We start from the raw sequence: 26,394 nt of genomic DNA on the forward strand, positions 1-26,394 counted from the left end.
TATAACACCAATAGGATAAAAACACGTTCTCTAACGAAATTAACATTTTAAATAAACATTAGTTTAATATTTTGTGGATGGAAAGATGAGAGAGAAATAATGTCAGTGCAGTTTCGATTTCGAAGCATTGGAAAATGGCCGACATCATGTGATAGATGTTGCTATGTTTCCATGTGCTATTAACATGCATGTCATGGATTAATTTAAATATAATTATATGTCAATTTAATTACCACCAATTAATCATTAAATCAACTAATCATGCTTTAACTTTATCTCAAATTAAGCATTGTCTCTGCTCTGCTCGTTCTATCGGGATTGAACACACACGTTTGTAAAATAAGCCATAGTTAAGGTGTTAGGGGGCGATTTCCGCCAGAATCAGGAATGAGATAACTTGTTTATTATTTCTTGATGAATCAAAATACAATAGAATTCCATTATTTACAAAATTCTAAACCCTAAAACACATCTTGCTAAACAAGCAAGATAAATAAATAAAAAAAGATTACAAAAGGTATGCAAAATTAAATAAAATACTACTCCCTCCGTTCCACAGTAATAGAGACATTTTATTTTGAGCACTCGTTTTGGAAAAATGATAATAAATGGTTAAAGTAAAGAAATAGTAAAGTAAGATAGAGAATAAGGTAGATAATAATCTTCTCTACACTATTCTCTATCTTACTTTACTCTTTCTCTACTTTAATCATTTATTATCATTTTTTCAAAACGAGTGCTCAAAATGAAATACCTCTATTACTGTGGAACAGATGGAGTATTAAAAGATAAGTTGGAGATTCAGAGAGATTTGGACATGATCTTGGGCGTGATTTAGATGATCGAGGGCTCTATCACTCTCTATTTGAATACTTGTAATCAAATATAACAACCCTCCAATGGAGTTATTATTATGAATAAAATCAGACAATCAACTAAACATTACACTTCAATCTAAATCTTCGAACCAAAATATACTTACAAATAAAATTTAGGAAGCATAACTCGTATCGATAAATTTTTCTCCATTCACTTCTATGAATGGGTTACATGTATTGTTTATTGAACAACTTTATTAATGAAGAAAACTCAAAAAATGATCACTCATTTCTTAGACATTAATTAACCAATCCTTACATACGTAGACACTTCTAATTTCTAAGTTCTTCTTTAATTCTCTCTCTCTTCATCCATATCCATAATCTTAGTTATTTCACTTTAGATAGAGAGGGAATTGAATATATCCACCAGCTGGTGAAGTAATCGAAGATGAATGATTGTGATTTAATTTGGAATCATTATCAATTAGTTAAATTCGAAGAAACCTATATAAAGTGTGACATCTAATTTATTTAATTTTCTAGAATGTTGAATAATCTTCACCAATAAACACAATACAATTATACAAACACGTTACCATCACTTCATGTCACAAAATTTTTCCAAATTTGTACCTAACTATCTAAGTGATATAAAGAAAAATAAACATAAATTAAATATTAGGCAAACAAAGCCGGACAAAGTCACAAAACCAACCCAAAATTAGGCAAACACCATCACATATTTAGGCAAAATCCTACTATTAATTAAGATGTTGCAGCATTAACTATATTGATAATACATTAATACTCCGTAGCTCCATCCACAATGGAATGTCTCTAAGTTTTTTTTTTAAGTTTACGATTAAGCGTCTCATTTATCTTTTACTACTTTTGATAGTTGATCCACATTTTACTAACCCAACTCATTCATATATTATTTTAAAACTAATATTTATATAAACATAGGAATTTACTACTAATTTTTTAAAATCACTTTCTGTTTTACGGAGTATTTCTTAACTAGACTGAGTCAACTTAAATCATTTAATCGTATAAGAAGAGAGTCCTAAATTAAAGAAACTTATTAAAATTATCTAGACCACAACTTGGGATGCATTATTAATCCATTTTTTTCCACAAATAAGTAGCGACGTGTTTGGCCTTTTCTTTTGACAAGGGTAGTGTAGGGTCCGAGCAATTGCATACTGAATATTTGCATACTAATTTCATATATTTTAAACAGGAAATTTCATAATCGAAATGGTGAAAGATGAATTTTAATAGTATCATTTATTTTAATAATAGAATGGGTGAAATCAAACATTCGAAAGAATAGACTCGACAGTTTCCCACTTGTCAAACGGGGCATTGACTATGATGAGTGGTGACTTTAATCACACACAAAAAATAGAGGCATAGTTTTTTATACATTTATTATTATTAATATTATTACTTTAATTTCATTTTATTTAGGTATTTATGTTGGAGGGACCATAGCTCTAATTATTGTACTTTGATATTACTTGACTTACATTTTGGTTTTATGCAAAAATGACTTTCTTTGTAGTTTGTTAGTACAATAGTGCTAAAGTCGTGGAGTAAATTATTGCTACTAAGCCTTAGCATTGTGGGCATTGAGTGGGTTTAGAACCGCTCGAACAATCCATCGTCCATTATCCATTGGGCTATGACCCTATATTCGAATAAATCCATAAATCGATTGTGTGCAACAAATATCATATACGTATAACGGGCATAGAGAAAGGAACTCGTCTGAACACAACGGGGAAGGTCATTGTCAGCATTAGAAGATTAAGGAGGTGCGTCAGTCATCACTGTCAATGAACGACGGACGAATAACAAAAATGAATCTCAACCCTAAGAAATTGAAATGAAAATGTTGCACCTTGAGATTGACGACAACTCCAAAAGTCTAATTTAATTGAGTTTGTCGACTTTCATGGATAGAAGGTGAAGTTAGTCAACCCCTGACCCGACCCAAGTCTGTCATTGCATACACACAACACAACCACATTACATGACATGAAAAGCTAACAATATTGCATACACCATACTACTTTATTTGGAAATCATGGAATATTCTCATCTAACAACATTTTATCCCATCAATTTTCATAATTCTTTTTCGAATTGTGAACCCTCATAATATTTTTAGATCATTTCAACATCATCACAACCAATTCATACTTTTAAGCAACAAAAGGTCAATTTCAATTATCAAATTGTTACAAGTTGTTAAGTTTATGGGGTAATAATGGCAAATAAAAAATAATTTTGAATTAGACTAATTTTACCAAAAGCAAATATGACCCACGGCCCACAGGCACCTTTGCAAAAGTTGTTATGAAAGTTACTTTTATAACAAGCATACAAAAGTCCAAAAAATACACTACAATATTTATGTGATATGATTGGGATTGTTTTGTCACAATATTAGTAATTAATTAATCGAATTAAATAAATATTATTGTTAATTTTTTAATCAAATAAAAAATACCAGTTGAAATTTCAGGTGACCTGCTAAATAAATATTATAATTTTTTTAATTATTATTAATATTGAACAAAACCAGAGAAAAATTCCCTCAAGAATCCATTTCTACTTCAGCTTCAACTTCTGGTAATCACTGAGCTTGCTCTATGCTTCTGTGTGTGAGGCTTCTTCTCGTTGTAGCTCAATTTTATTTTTTAGGTATTGAGTTTTTATTTTTTATGGACGGATTCGTGGTCAAGCAGTTGATGATTTTTCAACCGAAACAATTGAAAAGTTTAGGTTTTTTTTATGTGTTGAAGTAATATGAAGCAGGGAATGGAATGCAATGTGGATTTGATTTGGAATTCGGTTTTGGAACTCTACGGTGGTTTTTCATGCGCGCAAAATGTTCGACGAAATGTCAATGTGCTTTCAATCGAAATAAATATTTATGTAGTTAAATGCCTGATTACTTTACTCGATTCTATCTTAGGGATTAACTTATATATAATGTTTTTATGGGGATAGTTTCAGATGATGTGATATTGCCAGTGAAATATTTTGCTTCAAGAAAGCCTCTTTTAGTGCTTTGTTGTAATTGCTACAAGTCTCTGTGATTTTCATTAGCTGAAAATGATCAAATTCACTAAGCAGCTGAAATGATGGTTTTTTGATTTGGAATGTCACACTTGTTATGTTGTACTTATTCCATTAAGTAAGTGGCCCTTGTATTTTACATGACACTCTGTTTGTCACTACAGAGTGAAAGGGACAATTCACCTGTGAAATCTAGAAGTCGGGAGCTCATCACCTATGACATCATCCAACGTTGGTGGGTACTCCTTGTGCTCTCTTACACTCACACACACTACTGATACAGCTCTATAAGTTGCTGTGTCTTCAACTTGTATGTGTATATGTGATTCTTTGGAAAGAGTTTGGTACTATCTTTTACCCGTATCTGGCTTTCGCGCGTATATGAAACTGGAGATACACGAGATTGAATCATTTGATAAGATTCTACTAGATTGGTGTTTTCAATTTTCTTATTTACCTCCTAATTTCAAGTGGGGCTTCCAAGAACATGGTGGTTGAGTAAACCGTCGTTGTATTAGGTTTATTTGTTCCTTTCGTATTAATCTCTTTTAACAAAACACACAGATAAGAACAAGAACTCTCCCTCTTTAGGTGATTACTTGATTAGACTTGGATATTGCAAAGTGAAAATAGTTGGAAATGTAAATGCAAAGTGTCTGTCTGATTACAGAAGCACAGCTTGATTTTATTCTTTTCTTGTATATGCAAATTTTCATACATTTTCACGATGATACATATATTTTGATCGTGCAAGTACTTGATAAACGCTACTGTAAAACTGCTCTTTTTTGTCATGTTTTGGTAGCTCGTGATGACATGATCTTATGTTGCTACTTTCGTGAGCTGTATCAACAGGTCAAGGGGAAATGACGGGAGACAAGCTCGTTTTGAGGGGTCTTCAGTTCCACGGGTTCCACGGTGTGAAGGTAGAAGAGAGGAAGTTGGGCCAAAAATTTCTGGTCGACGTGGATGCCTGGATGGATCTTCAACCAGCCGGTGTTTCCGACACCCTCTCGGATACCATCAGCTATACTGCTATATATCGGTAACCAACATATCTCAGTTGTATACTTATCTCTCTTTTCTCATTTGTTGGGGTTCAAATTCTTGATATGACAATGTACTTTGCAGCATAGTTAAAGAAGTATTGGAAGGATCCCCTCACAATCTTCTCGAATCAGTAACTGAATCGATTGCGTCCAAGATCTTGAACGATCATCCCCGGATTTCTGCTGTGCGTATCGTGCTGGGAAAGCCGCACGTGGCTGTGGTCGGCCCCGTCGACTATTTGGGCGTCGAGATTATCAGGCGCCGAAACAGCGCTGTGAAGAACTAGAGTCCTTGCCAATTTGCCATTGCTACTGTCAATTGGAATCTGTAAACCTTTGTTATGTATTTCGATTTTGTTTGCTGCATTTTCCTTTCTAAATTTGATGTTTTAGCAATCACAATATTGCTATGCAAAAGACACTGTTTTCATTTATCAAATATATCAAATTTTAAATTCTTGAATGTTTTGATCTTTATAATAAGCAAGCCATATTTTTGCAATGCATTCAACTCTACTGAACATTATCTTAGCCGCGAGCCAGTGACACCGATCGTCTGCGCCATTCCCAGAGGAGGTCGGAAGCAGTATCGGATTTGATGCAGCTCGGAAACATACCTAAAGAAGCTCCCAACCAAAGTCACTAGAACTTTCAGCAGCCAGTTTTCTTTCGTTGCTGTCCATTACAAGAGCTGAGCTCTTCACCCCTGCTTCGTTATTGTCGCTCAAATCTTCATGCCCGGAAACGCAGTCGCTCAAATCTTCATGCCCGGAAACGCATAGGTCTCGCTTCTTTGTCGACCTCAACTTCGATGAAAGCACGTTGTAGATCTTTTTCTGAGGGAAACAGTTGGTTAACACATGCATATGCAGCGAAGATGCTGAGAATAAATTGAATAATGTTAAGAGGTTGAAATAGAAAGTAGAAACCTTGTACGACTTGTGTTTCTTCGACCCTCGAGAGACGAAATGGAGTTCATCATCGTTCCCTTCCACCAAGACGCAGCTTTCATCCAACCTCGACTTTTCAGTAGGATCGATTACCTCAATATCGAAATTATCTGAACATCATATATAGTAAAAGATTTCAATCAATTAATGGAACAATCTATGTCGCTATGCTGTCTAGAACTCCAAGAGCAAGAAAAGCTTCATTTTCTAGAACAGAAGAAACGAGCCACTAACCTTCATAAGATGCAGTGGCTTCCTCGCCCGCTGATCCAACATGGCATGTTTCTGTAATGTTTGAATTGGTACGAGAAAGTGAGCCGTCTTCCCTGAACATATCTGCCATGACAAAAAAGAAAAGTGTGACCTCGAACGCTCTTGGTTTCTTCCGATAAAACAACCTAGAAAATGAATAGACGAAGTAAAACGGAAACTCAAACAGTACCAATAGGCGCAGGGGTAGCACCATCGTCTAACTTTACAGATTCGGCTGAAAGGATTTGGTTAGAGTTGCAGGGCTCGGGTGAAGCATCAGAAATAGGTCGACTTTTGGCCGCTGCTTTGCTGGGATCCTGTCGAGCAAACAGCTCCGGTGATGCTGTTACCAAGTCATCATTGACCACAAAGTAGTTGCTTTGTGTTTCACACAAAGAAGACACGGGACGAGGTGCTTCTGGAGGCTGAGAAATCCTTTTTATGCCGATAGGGCGTCTGGTCGGACCAGCTCTCCTACTCTCTCCACAACATTCTTCAGATTGAGTAGTTTCGACCAAAACTCTATGTGGCGTGGGAGAGAGACCCTTTGCATCATCGACACGAACATTTGGGGTCGAGTCTTGAGGTGTTGAATTGCAAATATTTTCTTCGACTACAGCCTGTTTGTTGTTGATCTCTGATATGGCCGGGTTAGGCTTCTCGTTGATATCAGTTTCTGGTGGTGGCACAGGGCCTAGACGAGACGGAAGAAGCAAATCTTGCATTACTTCTTCGTACAACTTCTTTACACTCACACCAACTTTCTGTGCCTGGTTTTCAACGTACTTGACGGTATCCTGGACAAGAACCGGAGAAAATGCCACACTGATTCATTCAAACACTGTATCTTCCATGGTTTAATTCCTAACCAACTGCCATTATCGGAAAACAAGAAACTCGAAAGAAGGCCATACCTCGTACATGATCTCTTCGACCTCCAAACACATCGCCTCGAACTTCTCATATATGTCTCCTGCCCAAGCTACACCTTTGAAATCCATAGCAGGATATTGCTCCAATACTTAACTGCACGAATCGAAAATTTCTCAACCAACCAACGGAAAGAGCAATAATGAGTCTTCGTATTTTAGCAAACTGCGGAAAACAACACAATGTATCTAATCAAAAGCTACAACTAAACTAATTAAGTAACCATCAAAGAATTGAGCCAATTCTCAGTGTTCTCCAACTGCATAAATGTTCTTGGAACTATCTAACTGACATTTAAGTCTCAACGGGGTAGTAAAGGTTGATCAACGAGCGAAATGGACAGCAGCAGGGCTTGAAATCACAGAGTTCAAATTGATGAATTTGAAAAACAAAGATAACATTTAAGGTGCAGCGTCGTGTTTAGCAAGAAAACGAGTCCTCAACATCTTGTAGCATCATGTATAACGACCAAAAGTCCGGCTCTAGATAATCAGGGTTTATCAGCCAAACATTAAACAAGTCAGAAGCTTTGCTTTACAAGATGAAGCTTACATCACAGAACCAAAGAATCAGATATCATTGGAGCAGGTCTAGTGGAAAAGCCAAAAAACAAGAAGCTCGGATTCGAAAGCATCAACATCGTGTGGCATCAAGTATATCGGCCAAACGTTCACCTCTACAGAACCAAGGTTTTATCAGCCAAACATCATAAACAAAGAGAGCTTACATCACAGAAACAAAGAATCAAATATCACTAGAGAAGCTAAAAACAAGAACCTCGAATTCGAAAGCCTCGAGGCAAGAACAACACTAGAGAAAAACCTAATTCAACATAACCAGTAATTTCTCCTAACCAGAACCAAATAAAAGAACTAAATTTGACCTCAATTTCATGTAATTCAGCTTCTACTGTCACTAACAAAGAGCATATTTTCTATGTATAAAAACTAAAAAACACTATTTAGCAATTTCTAAGTGTTCAAATCAAGGGTTCTTTTTCAACCTTCACCAAAACCAAATTCCCAGCAAGAATTCATCTACCAAATCAACAATCAAATTCATAGCATCATTTCATCAAGAACACAATTGTATCACACTAGCTAGCAAAAATCAACAGAAAATCTCTCCCAAAAGGCCAAAATCATAACTTTGACCAGAAACAAAATAGAAACATACACTGATTAGTGATTACAATATGAAGGCAGAAAACATAAGCATAATAAGCTTGTGGAAAAGGGATTAAAAAGAGGAACTTGGCAAGAGACAGAGGATGAATGGAGGGAGTGGTTGAGTAGAAAGAGTGAATGATTAGAGCAGAGAGCATTCAGCTGATTTCTCTTGCACATGGATTCTTCATTCTTGGCCACGCGTACGATTAGGAAAGGGATTTAATTGGGTCAAGATTAACATGATAAAACCACACAAAGATTCATATTTATAGATAATTAGTTTACATCATTTATTGTTAATCAAGACATGATTTTGACATAACATTTCAGGTGTCTATACGATGTAAAGAAATTGTACTATAATTGGTCCTAAATTGAAAACCGAATTACATCGATATTATTCAAAATGAGTTAATTATTAATTAGTACTATTATAGTAACGGATTTTTTAAAAAAATCATTCACACAATTTAATGAGTAATTATAGACTATAGGTGTAGTTTTGTTGATAGACTATATTTTTGTTTTGACGAAGAAGTTTACACATAAATATATGGAGATTTTATCTTGACAGAGATATTCGTATGTGATTATGCAAATATTAATTTGAAAATTTTAATATTTTTCCTAAATGAGTGTAGAAGAGTAATTATATACTCCATATTAATTACTAATATTTACGAACCAATTTTAAACTTAAAATTAAAATTCTAATTATTTCTTTAGATCAATATCCAAAAATAATTTGACACTGTTGTAAAGTTATAAAAGATCCAATTTCTTGTTGAATATTAGATATGCTCCGTATAATTTTTGATCTTGAGAATTCATCTAGTAAAAAAAATCCAATCCTACATTTGTAATTTACACGAATAAATTTCATCCAATTTCAGGATCTTACAAAAGTTGTGACAGAATAGAAAAATCGCATCAAATAGATACTCCATTAAAGTGCATTTTATCCTGCAAGCAAACACAGACTCTCTAATCGATCGAGGTTCAAGTCAGCACAAAGATAAATGGCAAACTTTGATAAAAACACACACACACACACACATATTTATAAAAAGACTTGCACAAGCATTCATGGTGAGTGTAGCTAAAAGCAATTTATAAAGTTCACCAATTCATGATATACACAAGTACACAACACAAGACTTCCACACACACACACAAGTAGTACTAAACCACACCGCAAAGATCGCACTCTCTCGAGATTAGTAGGACGAAGCTCCAGGACCTAAGCTAAAGGTAAAGAACAAGGATTGGTGTTATCAGCATCCCCGTTACCTGGCTGCTTGAAAATCCCCAAAATCATCATCCGGTGCATCGTGTTGTTCTTTCTTCTCGGTCGCTTCTGCTTCTCCTTCTTCACATTTTTCCACTCCAGATGACTCCTCGTTTTGAAAAGATTTGCCTGGTATAACTCTAGGGGAAATTCCTAATGGAGGCCTATCGGGAGCATCAACGGGTGAGAGGGGTGCGGGAGGAGGAGGGGGCAGTTTGATGCTTACTGTGCCTTCTTTGTTTTTAGACTTGTCATCGAGAGAGAGATTGCTCAATTTCTGCTCGAAAAACTTGGATCTTGTGCTGCCTGTGCCGCCTTCTTTCTGTTTCGTAGGAAAAGAGTTACGAGATCGGATGACGAGCAAATGCAATTAACGTACAGTAATAAGGAGTTTGAGATATTACTTTCTTGAGCTGAAGCACTAGGGTCTCCCCGTCTTTTAAACTATAATCGACTGAAGAAGAATGCTGGTACTGATGCTCCATCTCTTCTGCAGTTTTCTTCTTATTCAGATACCTAAAGATTGAAGAACATATTTCAACAGCGAGGGTAAAAACCGCACTTAAGCATGGTTTATTAAAGGGAAAAGAAGATGAAGTACTTCATATGGTCGTGAAGAGCAGCTTGGAAGTCATATGCTTCAGTTCTTTCTCGAAATCCTATACCAATGAAAGCATGGCGAAGGCGCCCATCTGCATGAACCGTAACGAGTCAGTATCATTTGTGTTTATGAGCATATATGACAATAAGTAACTAACTACAAACAGTTCATGTTGAAAGATAAGATGCAAAATCAACAAGGCTATGCAGTCTGCAAATGATTTTCACGACTGAGAAAGAAGACGGGACCCATATTGTAAGTGATAGGGGAAAACATATGATGAAGTGAGTTAACCTGACTTACAGATTCAGAGCAATATGATTCTTTAATTGTTCCACCCCAGAACACAAATCAATAAGCACTGAATTTCCTTTTTTAGGTTGGAACTTTATATGTCTGCATAGCATGTCTAGTATGTGTCACCTTCAACACGAGTGAAAACGAGAAAAAATACAAATGAACAGGATAAGAGGCATGTTGTTAGGTTACTATTAAAAATTGATCTTGTAACTTATTCTGACATGAGTGTATGTTATGTCTCCAGGTGAATAAAGTTTTGCCCATAATTCAAAGGACAAAACAAGACGCTCGAAAATAATAGAAGGAAGCTCTGTAGACTACCAATATTCTCTTCAACCCGAAGAACGAAATATCTGCAAAGAACCAATAGCAGTCTCAAAAAGTTGAACCAGAGTTTTAATGTTAACAAGAGTTTTTCTCAAGCAGGTAAGATGTATTTTGACCAATTCTTTTACCTGCTGCTGTCAATTACAGCCTCCACAGGATGCAGCTCGCCATCTCGCAAAAATGCCCGAGCATACAGCTCACCTGTTACACAGATATTGGAGATTAACTGATTAAACGAGACAGAATCTAGTTAAGCACCCAGTAGAAAGTTGAGAATATCCACCTGTTGTCTTATCCTCCAAACGGATAATGCATTCTTCTCCTTTACTAATAACTTTCAAAGTACCTTCCCACGTCCATTTGTTGACATTCCATTCATCAGCCCTGCAAGAAGTAATAATTTCTTTTCGGAATGAGTGCTGAGAAATTACTTATCATTTCTAATTCACAAACTGTCTTGAAGAGTACTTGACAGAGTACATAAAGAAGAATTTTTATTGACCAACACTGATGCTCAATCATGATCAAGGAAATGCTAATCAACAAGTAATATAGGGGAAAACCTGTACGAAGCTGCAGATTTCCGTGGAGGTATCTGCAAGATTAGCACTGGAACATTAGAATATCCGAAAAGAACACTGAAAAATCTATACTTATTCAGAATGATGCAACATCTTTCGGGTTAGAGGTTATTGGGACTTTCAATTACTTACAGCATAGTGAATATCATGAGATACTAAAACGCCCAAAACGGAAACCATTTGATGTCCGTATGGAATTTACATCATTGCTGTGCAGCATTAGCTATATGTTCATCGACTAGAACGTACGAGTAACACATCAGTTATTTTGATCCAGAGCATAATGTAACTACATTTTCTTATTTATAACTTTAAAACAATTAACACTTTTTAAGCTGATCCAATCTTTAATTTTTCGGGTGTACACTGGTTTATCCAACCATAAGAAACATGATTAGCTACATCGCAAGTATGCGTACCTATTCATTCAACCATCCACACATACACACTAAATCGAAACTAGTTCAGTCAAAACTAGCTTATCCCCTTCTCAGCAACAAGATCTTGAATACATCGAGGATCGGTTAACAACGCAAAAACGACAAATAATGGGAGAACAGTTGTAGCAGAATACAGTAGTAGAATAAGGAAGAAACTTACTAACTGCATTTTCGAAAACTACAGTAATCTTTCATCGATTTACAGCAACACAATACATTCAGCCAAAAAAAAATTAAAGTTAAACCAATACATAAAGAGCACAACTATCGATTGAATACACTAGCTAAAGAACGCCAAATGCAGAGCACAATCAAGCAAGCAAGAGCAAAAAAAACAATTTTAAATAAATATCCCCAAAAAGTAAGGAAATTGAAATCAATTCAAATCATCGGATACTTTTCTTTGCTACATGTAGAGATAATCGAATCATAACACTGAATTTTACCATATAAACATAGCATTCCGGGACTTGAAACAGAACCAGCTCAACTGCCTCTGCTTCTTCTTCTGTAATCTTGTCTTTCTCCATAATATATGATCCTCTTATCAATCAAACGATCGCAATTAACTGTCCAAATACAAGATATTTCCTCAATTGAATTCAATCGTTTAAACTCCCAATCGATCTTTAACCTAATTGAATTGAATTTTAGTAGCAAAGCAATCGTCTCTGATCTAGTGAGGGATAGGAGTGGCGCAACCTAAATGTTTCAGGACATGATAGGAATTTTGAATAATGTGGTTACCCTTCTTGGAATTTAGTATAGACTTATTTCTTTTTGGAATTTAATTTTACTTTGTATTATTCCATATTTATTTAATCAAACAATATTTATAAGTCTTAATCTCGTAGTAGTATAATTTATTTAACCGTACACCACCTAATATTATACAGTTATACTTAAGATAATTTTGTATGCAGATAGTATTTTAGTAAAAGGTTGTTATGTCCTAATTTTTAAGAAACTATTTAATTATGCCATGTTTAAAATTAGTAGAAATAATAATATACATTTTTAACGAGTTACGCTTCATCGTAGGTTTGATTAAGAGCGGTGGAGTCTCGATTAATATACTACTCCTATTAATTAATTTTTGCTCAACTTGAAGAAGGTAGTATATTATTTTGATTCTTGGCATGAACTCTTTATTCCTTACCAATTATTGAATGGAATTTAAGTTCAATATGTGAGATATATTTTCCACTCAGCATATATATTAGACACGTTTTTAGTTAGCTTGTTGGCTATTTTAATTGGTGTCCACATAATTTTAAGATTGATTATAATGTATTAATAGGGAATTACTAAAAAATAAAATAAGTAATAAATAGTTCTAAAAGACCTTGTGTCAATTTCATTTTCTTTATCTACACAGTAGTATTATATAATATTATTACTAATATATATGGCATATGCTATAATTTTTTATATATGTACAAAAAAATAACAAACTACTATAGAATGATGGAGTGAAATTATTGGAAACAAAATGAATCGGAAAATACAGAGTTAAAAAAGAGAATTCGCACCACAGATTCTAGCTTCTCAAATTCATCCAACTTAATAATGAAACAACAATTTAATGACCACAAAAAAATGTATAAATATATAATTTAAAATTTGTTTATACCTTATCCAAATCCCACATACGCACGTATGCATAAATCATGCAATTTAACTACTGTTATTTTTAACAAAAAATAGTCTCTCTCAATGGAATGACCAGCAATAAGAACTTAGATGCAACTAACCTCAATAATTGTTTAATTATACAGTATTCAACTGATTACAGAGACGTCTGTTCCATGTCAACGCTTTTCTTCAAATAATTACTTAATCTTAAATTATTGAGATCGTTGTAAATTAGATCTAATTTTGTGTTAATAATATCTCAATATTTAAATTTGTTGCCTCTTCTAAATTTTTTTGCACGAGTTTGGAGTTGAGATTTGGATATCCATCACATGTCAAAAGCTTGGAGTTGAGATTAGGGTTTTAACATTTTACCTATCACTTTCTCTTTTTAACGAGCACCAAAATACAAAAGTTTTTTTATTTTATTAGCACACATATATATACATCATCATGAATTGCATGATATTAGGAGGCATAATTTATTTTAGGGTTTGATATTGGGTTTATAAGAACTAATTTAATATGCATATAAACTAAACACATTATGTAAAAAATGTCAAATATTTATATATAAAATAATTGGTTGACACAGAATGAGGGGAATTTGTGTTAAAATATGGAAGTAGTTAACTAAATTTTGTAGAGAGATACGTTGCATGTGTGTGAGGTCATTACGCCTAGGATTCCAAGTGATTGGTTGAAGTTTGGGTTGTGAATGTGATTAAATTAATTGTTGTTGTATAAAATGCTAACAATAATACGTGCCATTAATTATAAATTAATACCGATAGGAAATAAATATTGGGATCAATAACTTGTAATTTTCCTAACCAAATCCATGATGTGTTCCGAAACTTGTAGATTAGTAATAGTGCATTCCAACAATTTGGCATTCATTTATAATTTATTAATAGATATATACATTTTCTAAAATTTTGAACTACAGTTTGTTTAAATATGACACGAAGCAATGTTCACACTTTAAATTATAAGATACATAAGTCAAAACTCATGGTTTGAAAAGTTATTACCACATTAAGTGGGAATTCAATACAAAGGAAAGAAGATCGATTTTGACAATTTGGAATGAAGGGAACAACAAAGTGTTTACATCATTTTTTCAAATATACAAAGCATAAATCATGAAATAAATCAAAGAGGGAGAAGGCATATGACAAGGCATGCACATCCCTTTTGTACAACAAACTAAATTAAAAATATGTATGCCAACCCATATGCCATCATCAAATTCATCCAAACAAATCCCACTTACGAGCTCGAAGAGGCGAAGAGCGACGACACTCTTCGCCTCTTGCTCGAGCTATTTCTCGATGAGAACTCCTCTGAAGCATAGAACTTCTCTAGCACAGAACGGAAAGCCTGACGAATCGAATCAACAAGGGGCTGGACCTGTCCTTTTAGTCCCGAGATCACGAACACGCCTAGCATTCTAGTCCCCAAGGTGGAAATCTCGGCCCTCACGGGGCTGTGAGGGAGAGCCTCCACGGCTTCTTTCAAATCGGAGAGAAGCTCGTGCTTGAAATCGCAACATAGGGAAGCTCGGATTGAAGTTGAGGCGGCGTCGTTGGGATCCTCCTCTTCTTCCACGGTCACTTCATCGACATCGGTTGGCACAACCGTGCCTTTGGTGGCTTCGGCCACAGTCTCCTTTAGTAGCTTCACTCGGTTGATGACTTCACCTAGTAGGCCAGCTTTGTCCATCTAATCATGTTGAATCAATGCAAAATCATCACACAATCCAAACATATTCTTAATGTTGATTTGTTTAATTAATAGTAGTATTATGTAATTAGAACGGTCCAAGATTTAATTATCGGTGGTGGATTCAGAATTTTCGATTTGAAAATGCGACAAGTAAAATTATGAAATAAATGTTCTCTATAAAAGTTGAAATTTTTATTAGTTTCGGGGATATATAATTAGATAATAAATATTAGTAATATATAAAAGTTTTAGGACTAAGTACATTTGTACCCCTTGTTCTAGTTGGATTCGTGGTCAAAAATCAACATGACACTTAACAACTTATAATTAGGGTTTGTTCCAGTGCACCCATTGGGAAAAAGAACATAGATTTCAACTCAGACCAGATCGATTTTCTCTATCTACGACCAACTTTCTAGATAACAAACCCTAACTTCTATTGTGTAACAAAAAATCATAAAATCAATCAAGTTCCAAACCATCTTATACTTTGCAAGAATCACCAAAAAATCAAAATCAACACACACACACACACAAAACAAACAACAAGATAACCATAAGTAGAAAGAAAACAACAAAATCCACACCTTTGCAGTCCCAGGAGTTAGGGTTCTAAGTGTAGCCAAATGAGCGTTGATTCTCTCCCTTCTCCGCCTCTCGGCATCGCTGTGATTCCTCAAAGCAATCAAAGCCTTATCCGCATCTCCCATCTTCTGTCTCGGATTCATCGTGAGCTCTCCCGTCTCGCTATTCAGAAGCAACATGGAAGAAGAAGACGAAGAAGGGGAAGCTCCGAGATTCCTCACCACGCCTTCGAACCCCATGTAGCTCCCTTGGATCCTATCAAAGCCGTCGAAAAAATCCATTAATCTTGAAATATTTTTTTTGATTAATTGTTAGAGCCTACAAATTTTTGAGATGGAGTGTTTTGCAATCACACTTGCTTTGGCTTCCATTTCTTGAAATTAAGGGAGAGAGAAGATATATGGCTCTTGGTGTTACTTCTTTGAGGGCATATTTGTAGTGTGATGATAATGTTATTAAATTTAATGTGTGTGTGAGCTGTGATTATTTATGTGGGAGATGTGGATTAATAACCTGCAATTTACCTAACCAAATAGTTAATTGTGCATAGGTCAACTCGAGAGTTGATGTGTGTTCCAAAAATATTTTAGTTTTTATTAATCCTATGTTCATGTGGTATGAACATGTACGGCTGATGATGGTGATGAGAATTTTGTATTGTTTTATGGTTTAATTATTGGCGCATGCTTGAAGGGACTGGTAATGACCATTGCAATTTTATATCACTTGGTGAAAAATATGAATGGGAGCAATATTTGGTAGATAATAGTGATGGTTAATTATGAATTTTGACTGAAATGAAAATTAAACAAAAAAAGGTATAACTTTAGTGCTTTTTTTTTCACTTTCTAGCTTTGTCTGCAAATACATGTTCCATATTTCATTTTCAGAAAAGGGATAACTTCAGTGCTTTTTTATTTTATTTTTTTACTCTCTTTGTCTGCAAATACATGTCCCATATTTAATTTTCGATCGGTCTGTCATTGCATATCTTATTTACCTACAATTACTTTGACTAAATAAACCACATATTTCAATAATTCATTTACTTATATTTTAATATAAAACTAAGCTATAAAAGAGTAGAATATATATACTCTACTAACTTTTCTTAAAACTTGAGTTCTTCAAGTCCAAGTGGAGACTTAGTATTTGTGGATGGAGGAAATACTATTATTTTAAGAATCAAAAGTGGAAATTGTGAATGAGATTTAAATGCAATTTATCTAATATAAATAGTACTACCCCCCGTACGTATAAGGATTGTGGACTATGGTATTTAAAAGTTTTAAAAAACATAGATTATACTAGTACTAAATATCATTTTTACAATTATTGATAGATTGTTTTGAATTAAATAACATTAGTTAGTGTTATTTACGAAATTCAGTATGTCACATGTCATTTCCAGGTTCCACCTAGATTCTATGCTAATACATGAATGTAAACATCTATATATATATATATAGATGTTTTGAGATCAAGTTTTGTATTGATCATTTTCCTATATATATATATATATATATATATATACTAGTGTAAGTCACCCATGCACTACAAAAAAAAATGAATGACCACTTAGCCAGATAATCATTCCATAGATATTTGCTTTCTTTTAATTTTTTCATAATTATATTGTATAATACAAAAAATGATTGTAGAAAACATAAATAGTTAGGTGAAGTTCGAAACAACATCCTTTTAAACTTCTTATAAATCGGATAGTATAGGTAGATTATTGTAGTCAAACCATTATAATTGGGTTGGGCCTTTGTATGTCATTGTTTAATTCCAGGTTTTAATTGGGTTGGGCCTTTGCAATTCTTGTTTACTAAACTGAAAATCTTTTGGTATTAATATTTATGTTTAAAAGCAAAAAAACCAATCTACTTTATGGCTCACGTGCAGGATAGATACCACACGTGCGCCGCCGAGCAGCCTTGTTCGTGTTGGATTCTTTATTTTATATGCGCAAGTAATAAATTTGTCTCTTGTAAATGATTTTTTTGAACCCTATATTAGTTTATATAGATACAAAGAACTGAATTCACATACATAATATTATCTGAACCTAAAAAAAACATAAAAAGAAAGCACGAGACAATTACAACTTTTATGGCAATTGATTATACTCCATCCTATCTCAAGGCAGAAAAAAATACTAGTAGTACTATTTTTTTAAAATTTATCATAAGAGTATATTTTAGATGAATTAAAGTTAATTTTTTTATATTCCAATCTCTTATTCAATACTCTAGCAATCACGAAAATACACAAGTCACTATAAACCTTATCAAGTTAAGAGCAATTGCAACGCATCAAAAGACGAGGTTGGTCGAAGGCTTCAATAACTTTTATGTTTCACTCTCATATTCAACAATTTTCGTAAACTTAATAAGCATGTAGTACAATTCTTAAGTAAGGCTAGCCGAAGACGATGCTTTATAAAATAACTATATTGCGAAGATGAAAGGATTCATTTTTGTAAACATACCAAAATAGGAGGATAAGTGTATTTTAGTAAAAAAAATTAACATAATTTATTTTGCAATTAATATTTATAAGTAAGATAGACTTTCCACTCCCATAAATAAATAAATAAATGTGATCTCACCTAACTCCGTTTCTGATTTCCCCACTATTTAACACGAAAACAGTGTAACACCCAAAACCCTATCTCTCTCACTGAGCTCTGTCGCATACATTTCCTCTTACTCCCTTCGCGCACTCGTAAAACTCCCCCAATCATGGCGGCGGCCGCCCATACCTCCTTCTCCACTGCCTCCGCATCCGCCAGAGCTCTCAATCCCCCTACCAAAGCTCCAGCCGCATCCGTCGGCTTCCTATCCTCCTCGTCCCCCTCTCTCAAGGCGCTCCGCTCCGCCGCATGCTCTAGAGCCGGCTCCGGCTCCGCCGCCGCAGCTCGCATGGTCTCGGTCCCCGCAATTAAGCCTCAGGAGTCTCTGGATTTTCAGACTTCAGTGTTCAACAAGGAGAAGGTCAATCTCGCCGGTCACGAGGAGGTATGTTTATTGCTATTGCCAATGTGTGTGGATTGTGATGGATTTGGGGGAAATGTTGATGTGAGGTTTTATTTTGTTTATTTCTGTTCCAATTGAACAATTATACGGTTGTTGTTTAATCTGGTTGGTAGCTATCTAGATGATGATATGTCCTTATTTAATCAGCTGATGCCCTAACTTGCTTGTATAGAGCTTTTAGTAGTTTATGATTTTGTTTTTGTGTGATTGATGATGCTGTTGTATTTTGTGTGCAGTACATTGTGAGAGGAGGAAGGAATCTGTTCAAGTTATTGCCAGATGCATTTAAGGGCATTAAGCAGATTGGGGTGATTGGTTGGGGCTCACAGGTACTTCATTGTAGCACTTTATTGAAATATTTTGTCTTATTACCTTGTTGTGGATTTCAGATAATTTGCTCTTGCTGCATTACTAGCAATATGCATATAATGAACTTTCTTTTTTATCATTATTGTGTTGATTCATTGTTGTGATGAGTAAGTTATTGTTTTTTGGTGTAGGGACCTGCTCAAGCTCAGAACTTGAGGGATTCTCTTGCTGAAGTAAATTCTGATATTGTTGTTAAGGTAACTTTATGTTTTATTAATAAGTCCACCTCATATTGTGCATGATGTACATCTTTTGATCTTTTATGAAGTTACTGATTTTTTTATGTTTGCTTCCATCCAGATTGGTTTGAGAAAGGGTTCTCATTCATTTGCTGAGGCCCGTGCTGCTGGGTTTACTGAAGAAAGTGGGACGCTTGGAGACATCTATGAAACAATATCTGGGAGTGACTTGGTGCTGCTCTTGATATCGGATTCAGCTCAGGTGAGAATCGCCCGGAAGCTTCATTCATTGAGGCCCTTGCTTGAATGCTGTGTGTTACAACTATATATCTCTTTGTTGAAGATGTCTTTTTCGTAATTGATTCACTGTTGCATTGCAGGCTGATAATTATGAAAAAGTGTTCTCACACATGAAACCAAACAGTATCCTTGGACTTTCCCATGGGTTCCTGTTGGGACATCTGCAGTCGGTGGGTCTTGACTTTCCAAAGAACATTAGTGTAATAGCTGTATGTCCCAAGGGGATGGGTCCCTCTGTGAGAAGGTTATATGTGCAAGGGAAAGAAGTCAATGGAGCTGGTATCAACTCAAGTTTTGCTGTTCACCAGGTGCCCCATTTTTTCTATACGTGTTTATGTGTATATCCAGTGGCAGGAATTTGATTCATTTAGGTTGGTCTTTGTTGTGATGTAAATGTTTGATGTGTTTTTTTGTTCTTGAAGGATGTTGATGGCAGAGCTACTGATGTTGCCCTTGGATGGTCAGTGGCCCTTGGTTCACCTTTCACTTTTGCCACTACCTTGGAGCAGGAATATAGAAGTGATATCTTTGGGGAGCGAGGTAAAGAATCTCTCCGGTGGTTACTTTCCATGTTGGCTCGGAAAATTCTAAATCATCTTTCAATCATCAGGTATTTTGCTTGGTGCTGTACATGGTGTTGTGGAGTGCTTATTCAGAAGGTACACTGAAAATGGGATGAGTGAAGATCTTGCTTATAAGAACACAGTTGAGAGCATTACAGGGACAATATCAAAGACCATATCAACAAAGGTTAGTCAAAGGGTTAATTTGTTTTTGAATCTTCATCGCCCTTACATATTTTTGGCTCAAGACATGAACATTACTGTTACAGGGTATGCTAGCAGTCTATAATGCCTTAGTTGCACAAGGCAAAAAGGACTTTGAGACAGCGTATAGTGCTTCATACTATCCCTGCATGGACATCCTGTATGAATGCTACGAAGATGTGGCCAGTGGCAGTGAGATCAGGAGTGTTGTCTTGGCTGGCCGTCGATTTTATGTATGTCTTCCGATGACTCATGTAGTCATGTTGATGAGACCAGTTGCCTTCCATATTTCTCTAACCTATAATTATCTCTCTGCTTTTCTCCTTCAGGAAAAGGAAGGCCTCCCTGCCTTCCCTATGGGTAAAATTGACCAGACACGGATGTGGAAAGTTGGCGAGCGTGTGAGAGCTCAGCGTCCAGCAGGTGATTTGGGACCTCTTTATCCTTTCACGGCAGGAGTTTTTGTGGCACTCATGATGGCCCAGGTTCGCTCTTTCGTTTCCCACCTCATATTCATCTAATTTTCATTCCAATTTGCAGCTGTGTAAATGATTGGTTGTTATAACATTTGATTTTGGAAAACACAGATAGAGATCTTGAGGAAGAAGGGACACTCCTACTCCGAGATCATAAATGAGAGTGTGATCGAGTCCGTGGACTCGTTGAATCCTTTCATGCATGCTCGCGGTGTATCTTTCATGGTGGACAACTGCTCGACAACAGCGCGGTTGGGATCAAGGAAATGGGCCCCAAGATTCGATTACATCCTCACACAGCAGGCGCTGGTTGCAGTCGACAACGGCTCCCCCATCAACCAGGACCTCATGGGCAACTTCCTGTCAGACCCTGTGCACGGTGCCATCGAAGTATGCGCCCAGCTGAGGCCCACCGTCGACATCTCAGTGCCCGCAGATGCAGATTTCGTCCGCCCGGAGCTGCGGCAATCTGGCAACTGAAGACATGCGATTTTTTTCTCTACTTAGTTTGAACTGAGCTTTTAGAATGCTCTGGTTGAACCTGTTTTACTTGTCTATGTTTCGAGTGACGGTTTTGACGCAAGTTTGTTATGCTAGTTGGTATTAAGGGTTCATATAATTCTTGCAAAAAGTAGATGTTTTTTCTGTTATAGTGCCCTAGTAGATTATACTATTCATATATGTTTAGTTATCATCATGATCTTTGAGTAATAATCCATATATTTAGTCATACAAAACGGTAGATGATGGAGAAATTTTATTTTGAGAATTAGTTAGCCATTTGTGTATTTTGAGTTCGGTATATGAATCACGTTGTTGCATAAATTGAGAAAATGGGTATTAAGCTTTTTTTAATTTTGGTTAATGCACCCACCTCAAATAAGCATCCCTTATTAAATAAAATGCAATAGATGATACTTTATCCATTCCTAAAAAAAATACAGTACTATACTAGTAGATCATTTCATTAGATACTAGAATATCCAAACAGAATATATATCTACTGGAGTCTAGAATAATTATATTAATAACTTGCATTTTCTATATTAAATTTGGGGAATTTTATTAGCATGTAGCCCACTTCATATCCTAAAATCCTACAACTTCAATTCACATTTTTTTTTTGCCAATTTGCAGTCCTTGATCTAGCTATAGGTGAGGGAAATATGGAACTGTCACACGAGAGAGAACATTCTCGGTTGAGATTAACCAAAAGATCTACAAGAACGAAACAAGAAGAAAAAAGAACAGGCGATTTACGTGGTTTGGCAAACTTTGCCTACGTCCACGGAAGGGATGAGATGTTTATTCACTATCACTCTTTTGGCGGACGTACAGAGATGGAAAACGAAAAACAAGAAGGAAATTTGCACCGAGCTAACACTCTAATCTCACGCAGCTCACTTTCTCTTATTTCACTCTCTCTGACTTGCTAACTGAGTTAGTTACAAGATGGAGCAACGACTCCCTTTTATATCCAGCTCCGAAGCTTCCAAATCAGTTATAACTGATTCACCACCTCAAGCTGCGATCTCATGCTACGCACCGTAAGTGAACGAGCCATATGCTCACTCCACACCTTGATGACACGGCCGCATTCAACATTCTCTAATAGATGTAAATATATAATCATAAAATTTAGGCATTTGAGTGAATTTGGCAATTGATTTTTGAGAATGTCTACCACACAAGAACTAAATAGATGGCTAGCTCGTCGACCTGCCCACTACGCATATCGGAAATTGAGGAGGAAACTGAGCTGCCGAGCTCGCACTCCCCCTCCTTCCTACCAAGGTAACAACGCCACCAAACATTCTGTTCTACATTTGTGTTCATATATACTTTGTTTAGACTGTTGGTTGATGTGTTGTGTTCATACTTGGTTTAGGCTGTTGGATAATGTGTTTTGTATGCATATACGGACTGCTTCCCCTGAATCTTTCACACTAGTTATACATATATACCAACGTTGTGTTTGTGTTTATTGATAGGAGTAGTATTTAACAATTAGCTACTTTATAGATTTTATTGATGTTTATGTAATCTATTCTACTTACTTATGGAATGGTACAGAGCTGCACAAAGAGGATATTGAATAGTCACTGAACTAGCACTGGCTTTTGAAAAAGACGCCTTCCTAGAGAGGATATGCCCTTATGAGGAATCACCACTCCACTTCGCTGTGGTCGCTCGCAAGTCAGACAGTTTTGTGTCTAAGCTGGTTCAAATGACACCCGACAATGACTCAGTACTAGCTTTAAAAGATGTGATGGGAAATACATTACTCCATGCTGCCGCTGCCGCGGGAAACTATCTACTGCTAGACAAATTCCCAAAGCTGCTCACCGTTTCAAATGATTGCAACAGACTAATAAGAATGGTGGAGTTAGTCCCTATGATGATGATGGAGGCCTCCAGCTTATACTTTGGGTTATCCGATACTCTTCGGATCAATTGCATTCAAAGTCTTTGCATGTGGTCTCGCTCTTCACATCCATGATTTCACTCCTGATGTTCCTGGCCATACACACTTCGCGCTACGCCGAGGAAGATTTTCTGTATACGCTACCCAAGCGACTATCAATTGGCATGGTCACCCTTTTCCTTTCCATCTTTTCTATGATGATAGCCTTCATTGCGGCACTGTATCTAGTATTTTGCCGGGAGAAGACGTGGTTGTATATTTGCTGGCTCCAGTTACTATTATCCCGATTATGTCATCGTGCGGTTGGAATTCCGACTTTTCATTGATGTAGTCTTCTACACATATGGCCGTGGTGTTTTCGGCAAGCTATGTGATCGTCAGTTTAGGTAAAATCACATTTAGATATCATATTGTTATATCATTCATTGAGTTTGTTGTTGTTGTTTCCTGAACCATTTTGTTACTGCTTGAAATATAGCCTCATGGGAATATAGCCTCATGGGATGACTGCTTAGATGTATAAAAGTACAGGCAGCCATCCGACGAGGCTATATATCCAGCAGAAACAACATGGTTCAAAATATGCTATGTTAATAAATTCATTAACTACTACTGTTTGAAAAATAAATATAATTTTATAATATATATATATATATATATAATCTCAAATTGCTAGTAAAGTCTCTTCTACATTCCTCTCCAATTTAACTATTTATCATTATTTTCTCAAAACACGTGTAAAAAAAGAAATGATTCATTCTGACCCAAAATCTATTGACCTAAAATTCTGACCCAAAATGTTTTCCGACCGAAAATTCATCTTCCATCATCGCCCATACTGCGAATTTCAAGTCATTTCGACCCAAAACATTTTTGACGCGTTTCAAGTCCACCGTCCATCATCCCAAAATGTTTTCCGACCCAAAATCCATCGGGCCAAAACATTTCCGACCCAAAATCCACCGGCCATCATCGTCCACCGTGCGAATTTCAAGTCATTCCAACCCAAAACGTTTTTGACGCGTTTCAAGTCCACCATCGTCCCAAAACGTCTTCCGACCCAAAACATTTTCCAACCCAAAACATTTTCCAACCCAAAATCTATCGTCCATCATTTTCCACCGTGTGAATTTCAAGTCATTCCGACTCAAAACACGTGCGAAAAAAATCTAAAACATGACCAAAAAACTTACTTGAACAAAATATAAGCTCTAAACTAGGGCTGGCAATTTTCGACACGACACGATAATCCGACACGAATCCGCACGAAATTATTGGGTTGGGGTCAAGTCTTATTGGATCCGTGTCCTTATCGGGTTGACCCATTAAGAACCCGATAATTTCGGGTTGGGTTCGGGTCGGATGCGGGTCGGATACGGGTAACCCATTAAAAATAATATTATTATTTTTATTATTATTTAAAAAAATATATATTACTTTAATTTTTTAATTTCTTATAAATTAGGTTTAAATAGTATAAAACGAATTTTAATTGTGTAAATTAGGTTAAAAATTAAGGTTTAATCGTGTAATATTAGGTTTTAATCGTGTAATATCAGGTTCGGGTTGTTATCGTGTCGTGTCAACCCATATTATATCGTGTCGATAACGGGTTCGTGTCGGGTGCGGGTCGTGTTCGGATTTGAAGGTAGCAGGTCGGGTTCGTGTTCAGATTTACAGTTTCCTTAACAGGTCGGGTTCATGTTAGGCCTTATTGGGTTGGGTCATTATCAGGTTGACCCGATAACGACCCAATCCGCACGATTTGCCAGCCCTACTCTAAACATAGATGTGAAAAAAACAGTGATACTTCAACATCCATTGTATTCAATTCAACCGCTTTCCACAACATATCCATTAATTTTTAGGCACTATCACAATTCATTGTATTTGAACTCTTCATGTAAGCTAGCAATACAAATATTTAGATGGCCGAATTAAATATTGTTAACTATTCAAAATTGGAATCAAAGTGTAACAAAATGAATTAACCACTTCTTATAATCTTGTTCCCAATTCCTTGGCCATTTTCATGAGAAAATGCCAATGGCTTCCGTGCAAGCACTTGCAACGGTGTCTCGCCATTGCCATCTTTAGTCATAGTCAATTTGTTGTATCTGTGCACGATCTTTATAGCCAATTCTGAATATATAATGCACACAATTTATTATAATCGAAAAATGATAATTATCAACAATTGCTACTCATATTTACCAATGAAAACGACCTTACCATATATCTCGGAGTTGATTAATGATGTCAGCAAGTCAGCCTTCTCTAGTGGGGTCCATGATTTACATTCAATAAATCCAAATTTATATCCCGTTCTCTCTCTCCAAATCAAGACAAATTGTTTGTTTTGATTGGTGATTCAATTCAACTTTGTTTGTTCCGTTTAACATTGTTGTCTAATGTTCGTTTTACATTGCTACGGCTTAAACTGGTTTATGTTGATACAAGGTTTTGGTTAAATTAGAAAAAAAACACGAAACAATAATTGGTTAAATTAAAGTTAAAACACTACTATAAAGATGATTTAATTACACAATAAATCCAAAATCTTTCTAACTCTTACACTACTATGATCATTGGTGTTGATAAATCCTGTCCGTGGCGCGCAGAGGTGGACTGACGTCAGCGCCTTGTCGAAATGCTTAGTTTTAGTCCCCAAATATCCAGTCCAGGTAATCGGCATATATATTGGGGGTGAGAATGATCGACTAGTTTCGAAATTGGGCTTATCTTGATGCTCATTGGGGGCCCATACAGGTACGCCACGGAGAGGCGGTGCCGGGTCCGGTTCACCTTTGCCCGGTGGAGCACGCTCGGGTACGACCCATTGGACAGTATGTGCATCAAGTCGCCCACGTGCACCACGAGCGCCCCCAGGTGTGGGGGCACCGTGGTCCACCTCCTGGCCCCCTCCCGCAACACCAGAAACCCGTTCGTGTTGCCCATCGTAAATCCAACTAATTTTACCGGCCTCTGTTTGTTTTTACCACTAAAGGAGGCCTTTGTTTTACAAATATCATTTTGGGAAACATTTTTTTTTCTTTTTCAAAACCAAGTAGTATTAATTTTTATTTGGTTG

General features: G+C 36.0%; 5 protein-coding genes across 12 annotated transcripts; 2 read left to right on the top strand and 3 right to left on the bottom strand.

Annotated features, from left to right (window-relative positions):
• The first annotated feature begins 3,332 nt into the window (after positions 1 to 3,332).
• LOC121755797 (dihydroneopterin aldolase 1-like) lies at positions 3,333 to 5,423 on the top strand. Of its 3 annotated transcripts, none has more exons than XM_042151191.1 (4): positions 3,333 to 3,461; positions 4,076 to 4,146; positions 4,767 to 4,956; positions 5,043 to 5,423. In XM_042151191.1, the coding sequence occupies exons 2-4, from the start codon at positions 4,128 to 4,130 to the stop codon at positions 5,245 to 5,247; spliced, it is 414 nt and encodes a 137-aa protein (XP_042007125.1). In that variant the 5' UTR covers positions 3,333 to 3,461; positions 4,076 to 4,127; the 3' UTR covers positions 5,248 to 5,423. The 3 variants fall into 3 exon arrangements, with proteins under 3 accessions (XP_042007125.1, XP_042007126.1, XP_042007127.1); XM_042151192.1 differs by having other exon boundaries at positions 3,442 to 3,533; XM_042151193.1 differs by lacking the exons at positions 3,333 to 3,461; positions 4,076 to 4,146 and adding an exon at positions 4,172 to 4,502.
• On the bottom strand, positions 5,365 to 8,503 carry LOC121755795. Of its 6 annotated transcripts, none has more exons than XM_042151185.1 (7): positions 8,269 to 8,503; positions 7,645 to 7,768; positions 7,077 to 7,188; positions 6,353 to 6,959; positions 6,145 to 6,246; positions 5,890 to 6,020; positions 5,365 to 5,796 (listed from the first exon to the last, which is right to left on the bottom strand). In XM_042151185.1, the coding sequence occupies exons 3-7, from the start codon at positions 7,161 to 7,163 to the stop codon at positions 5,578 to 5,580; spliced, it is 1,146 nt and encodes a 381-aa protein (XP_042007119.1). In that variant the 5' UTR covers positions 7,164 to 7,188; positions 7,645 to 7,768; positions 8,269 to 8,503; the 3' UTR covers positions 5,365 to 5,577. The 6 variants fall into 6 exon arrangements, with proteins under 6 accessions (XP_042007119.1, XP_042007123.1, XP_042007120.1 ...); XM_042151189.1 differs by having other exon boundaries at positions 8,346 to 8,473; XM_042151186.1 differs by lacking the exon at positions 7,645 to 7,768.
• An 841-nt stretch (positions 8,504 to 9,344) lies between these two features.
• On the bottom strand, positions 9,345 to 12,520 carry LOC121753901 (NECAP-like protein CG9132). The gene is made up of 8 exons (XM_042149195.1): positions 12,245 to 12,520; positions 11,341 to 11,372; positions 11,061 to 11,161; positions 10,906 to 10,978; positions 10,772 to 10,803; positions 10,151 to 10,241; positions 9,954 to 10,065; positions 9,345 to 9,871 (listed from the first exon to the last, which is right to left on the bottom strand). Exons 1-8 carry the CDS (start codon positions 12,326 to 12,328, stop codon positions 9,548 to 9,550), a joined length of 849 nt encoding a protein of 282 aa, XP_042005129.1. The 5' UTR covers positions 12,329 to 12,520; the 3' UTR covers positions 9,345 to 9,547.
• Positions 12,521 to 14,532: 2,012 nt separating this feature from the next.
• LOC121755176 (transcription factor bHLH30-like) lies at positions 14,533 to 16,140 on the bottom strand. Its single transcript, XM_042150462.1, has 2 exons — positions 15,749 to 16,140; positions 14,533 to 15,158 (listed from the first exon to the last, which is right to left on the bottom strand). Exons 1-2 carry the CDS (start codon positions 16,025 to 16,027, stop codon positions 14,706 to 14,708), a joined length of 732 nt encoding a protein of 243 aa, XP_042006396.1. The 5' UTR covers positions 16,028 to 16,140; the 3' UTR covers positions 14,533 to 14,705.
• Positions 16,141 to 18,375: 2,235 nt separating this feature from the next.
• LOC121755791 (ketol-acid reductoisomerase, chloroplastic-like) lies at positions 18,376 to 21,509 on the top strand. The gene is made up of 10 exons (XM_042151177.1): positions 18,376 to 18,769; positions 19,024 to 19,116; positions 19,288 to 19,353; positions 19,457 to 19,597; positions 19,716 to 19,943; positions 20,058 to 20,175; positions 20,246 to 20,385; positions 20,468 to 20,635; positions 20,732 to 20,887; positions 20,990 to 21,509. The coding sequence occupies exons 1-10, from the start codon at positions 18,494 to 18,496 to the stop codon at positions 21,356 to 21,358; spliced, it is 1,755 nt and encodes a 584-aa protein (XP_042007111.1). The 5' UTR covers positions 18,376 to 18,493; the 3' UTR covers positions 21,359 to 21,509.
• The last annotated feature ends 4,885 nt before the right edge of the window (positions 21,510 to 26,394 follow it).

Source organism: Salvia splendens, chromosome 11 (assembly GCF_004379255.2).
Source record: "Salvia splendens isolate huo1 chromosome 11, SspV2, whole genome shotgun sequence".
NCBI lineage: Eukaryota > Viridiplantae > Streptophyta > Magnoliopsida > Lamiales > Lamiaceae > Salvia > Salvia splendens.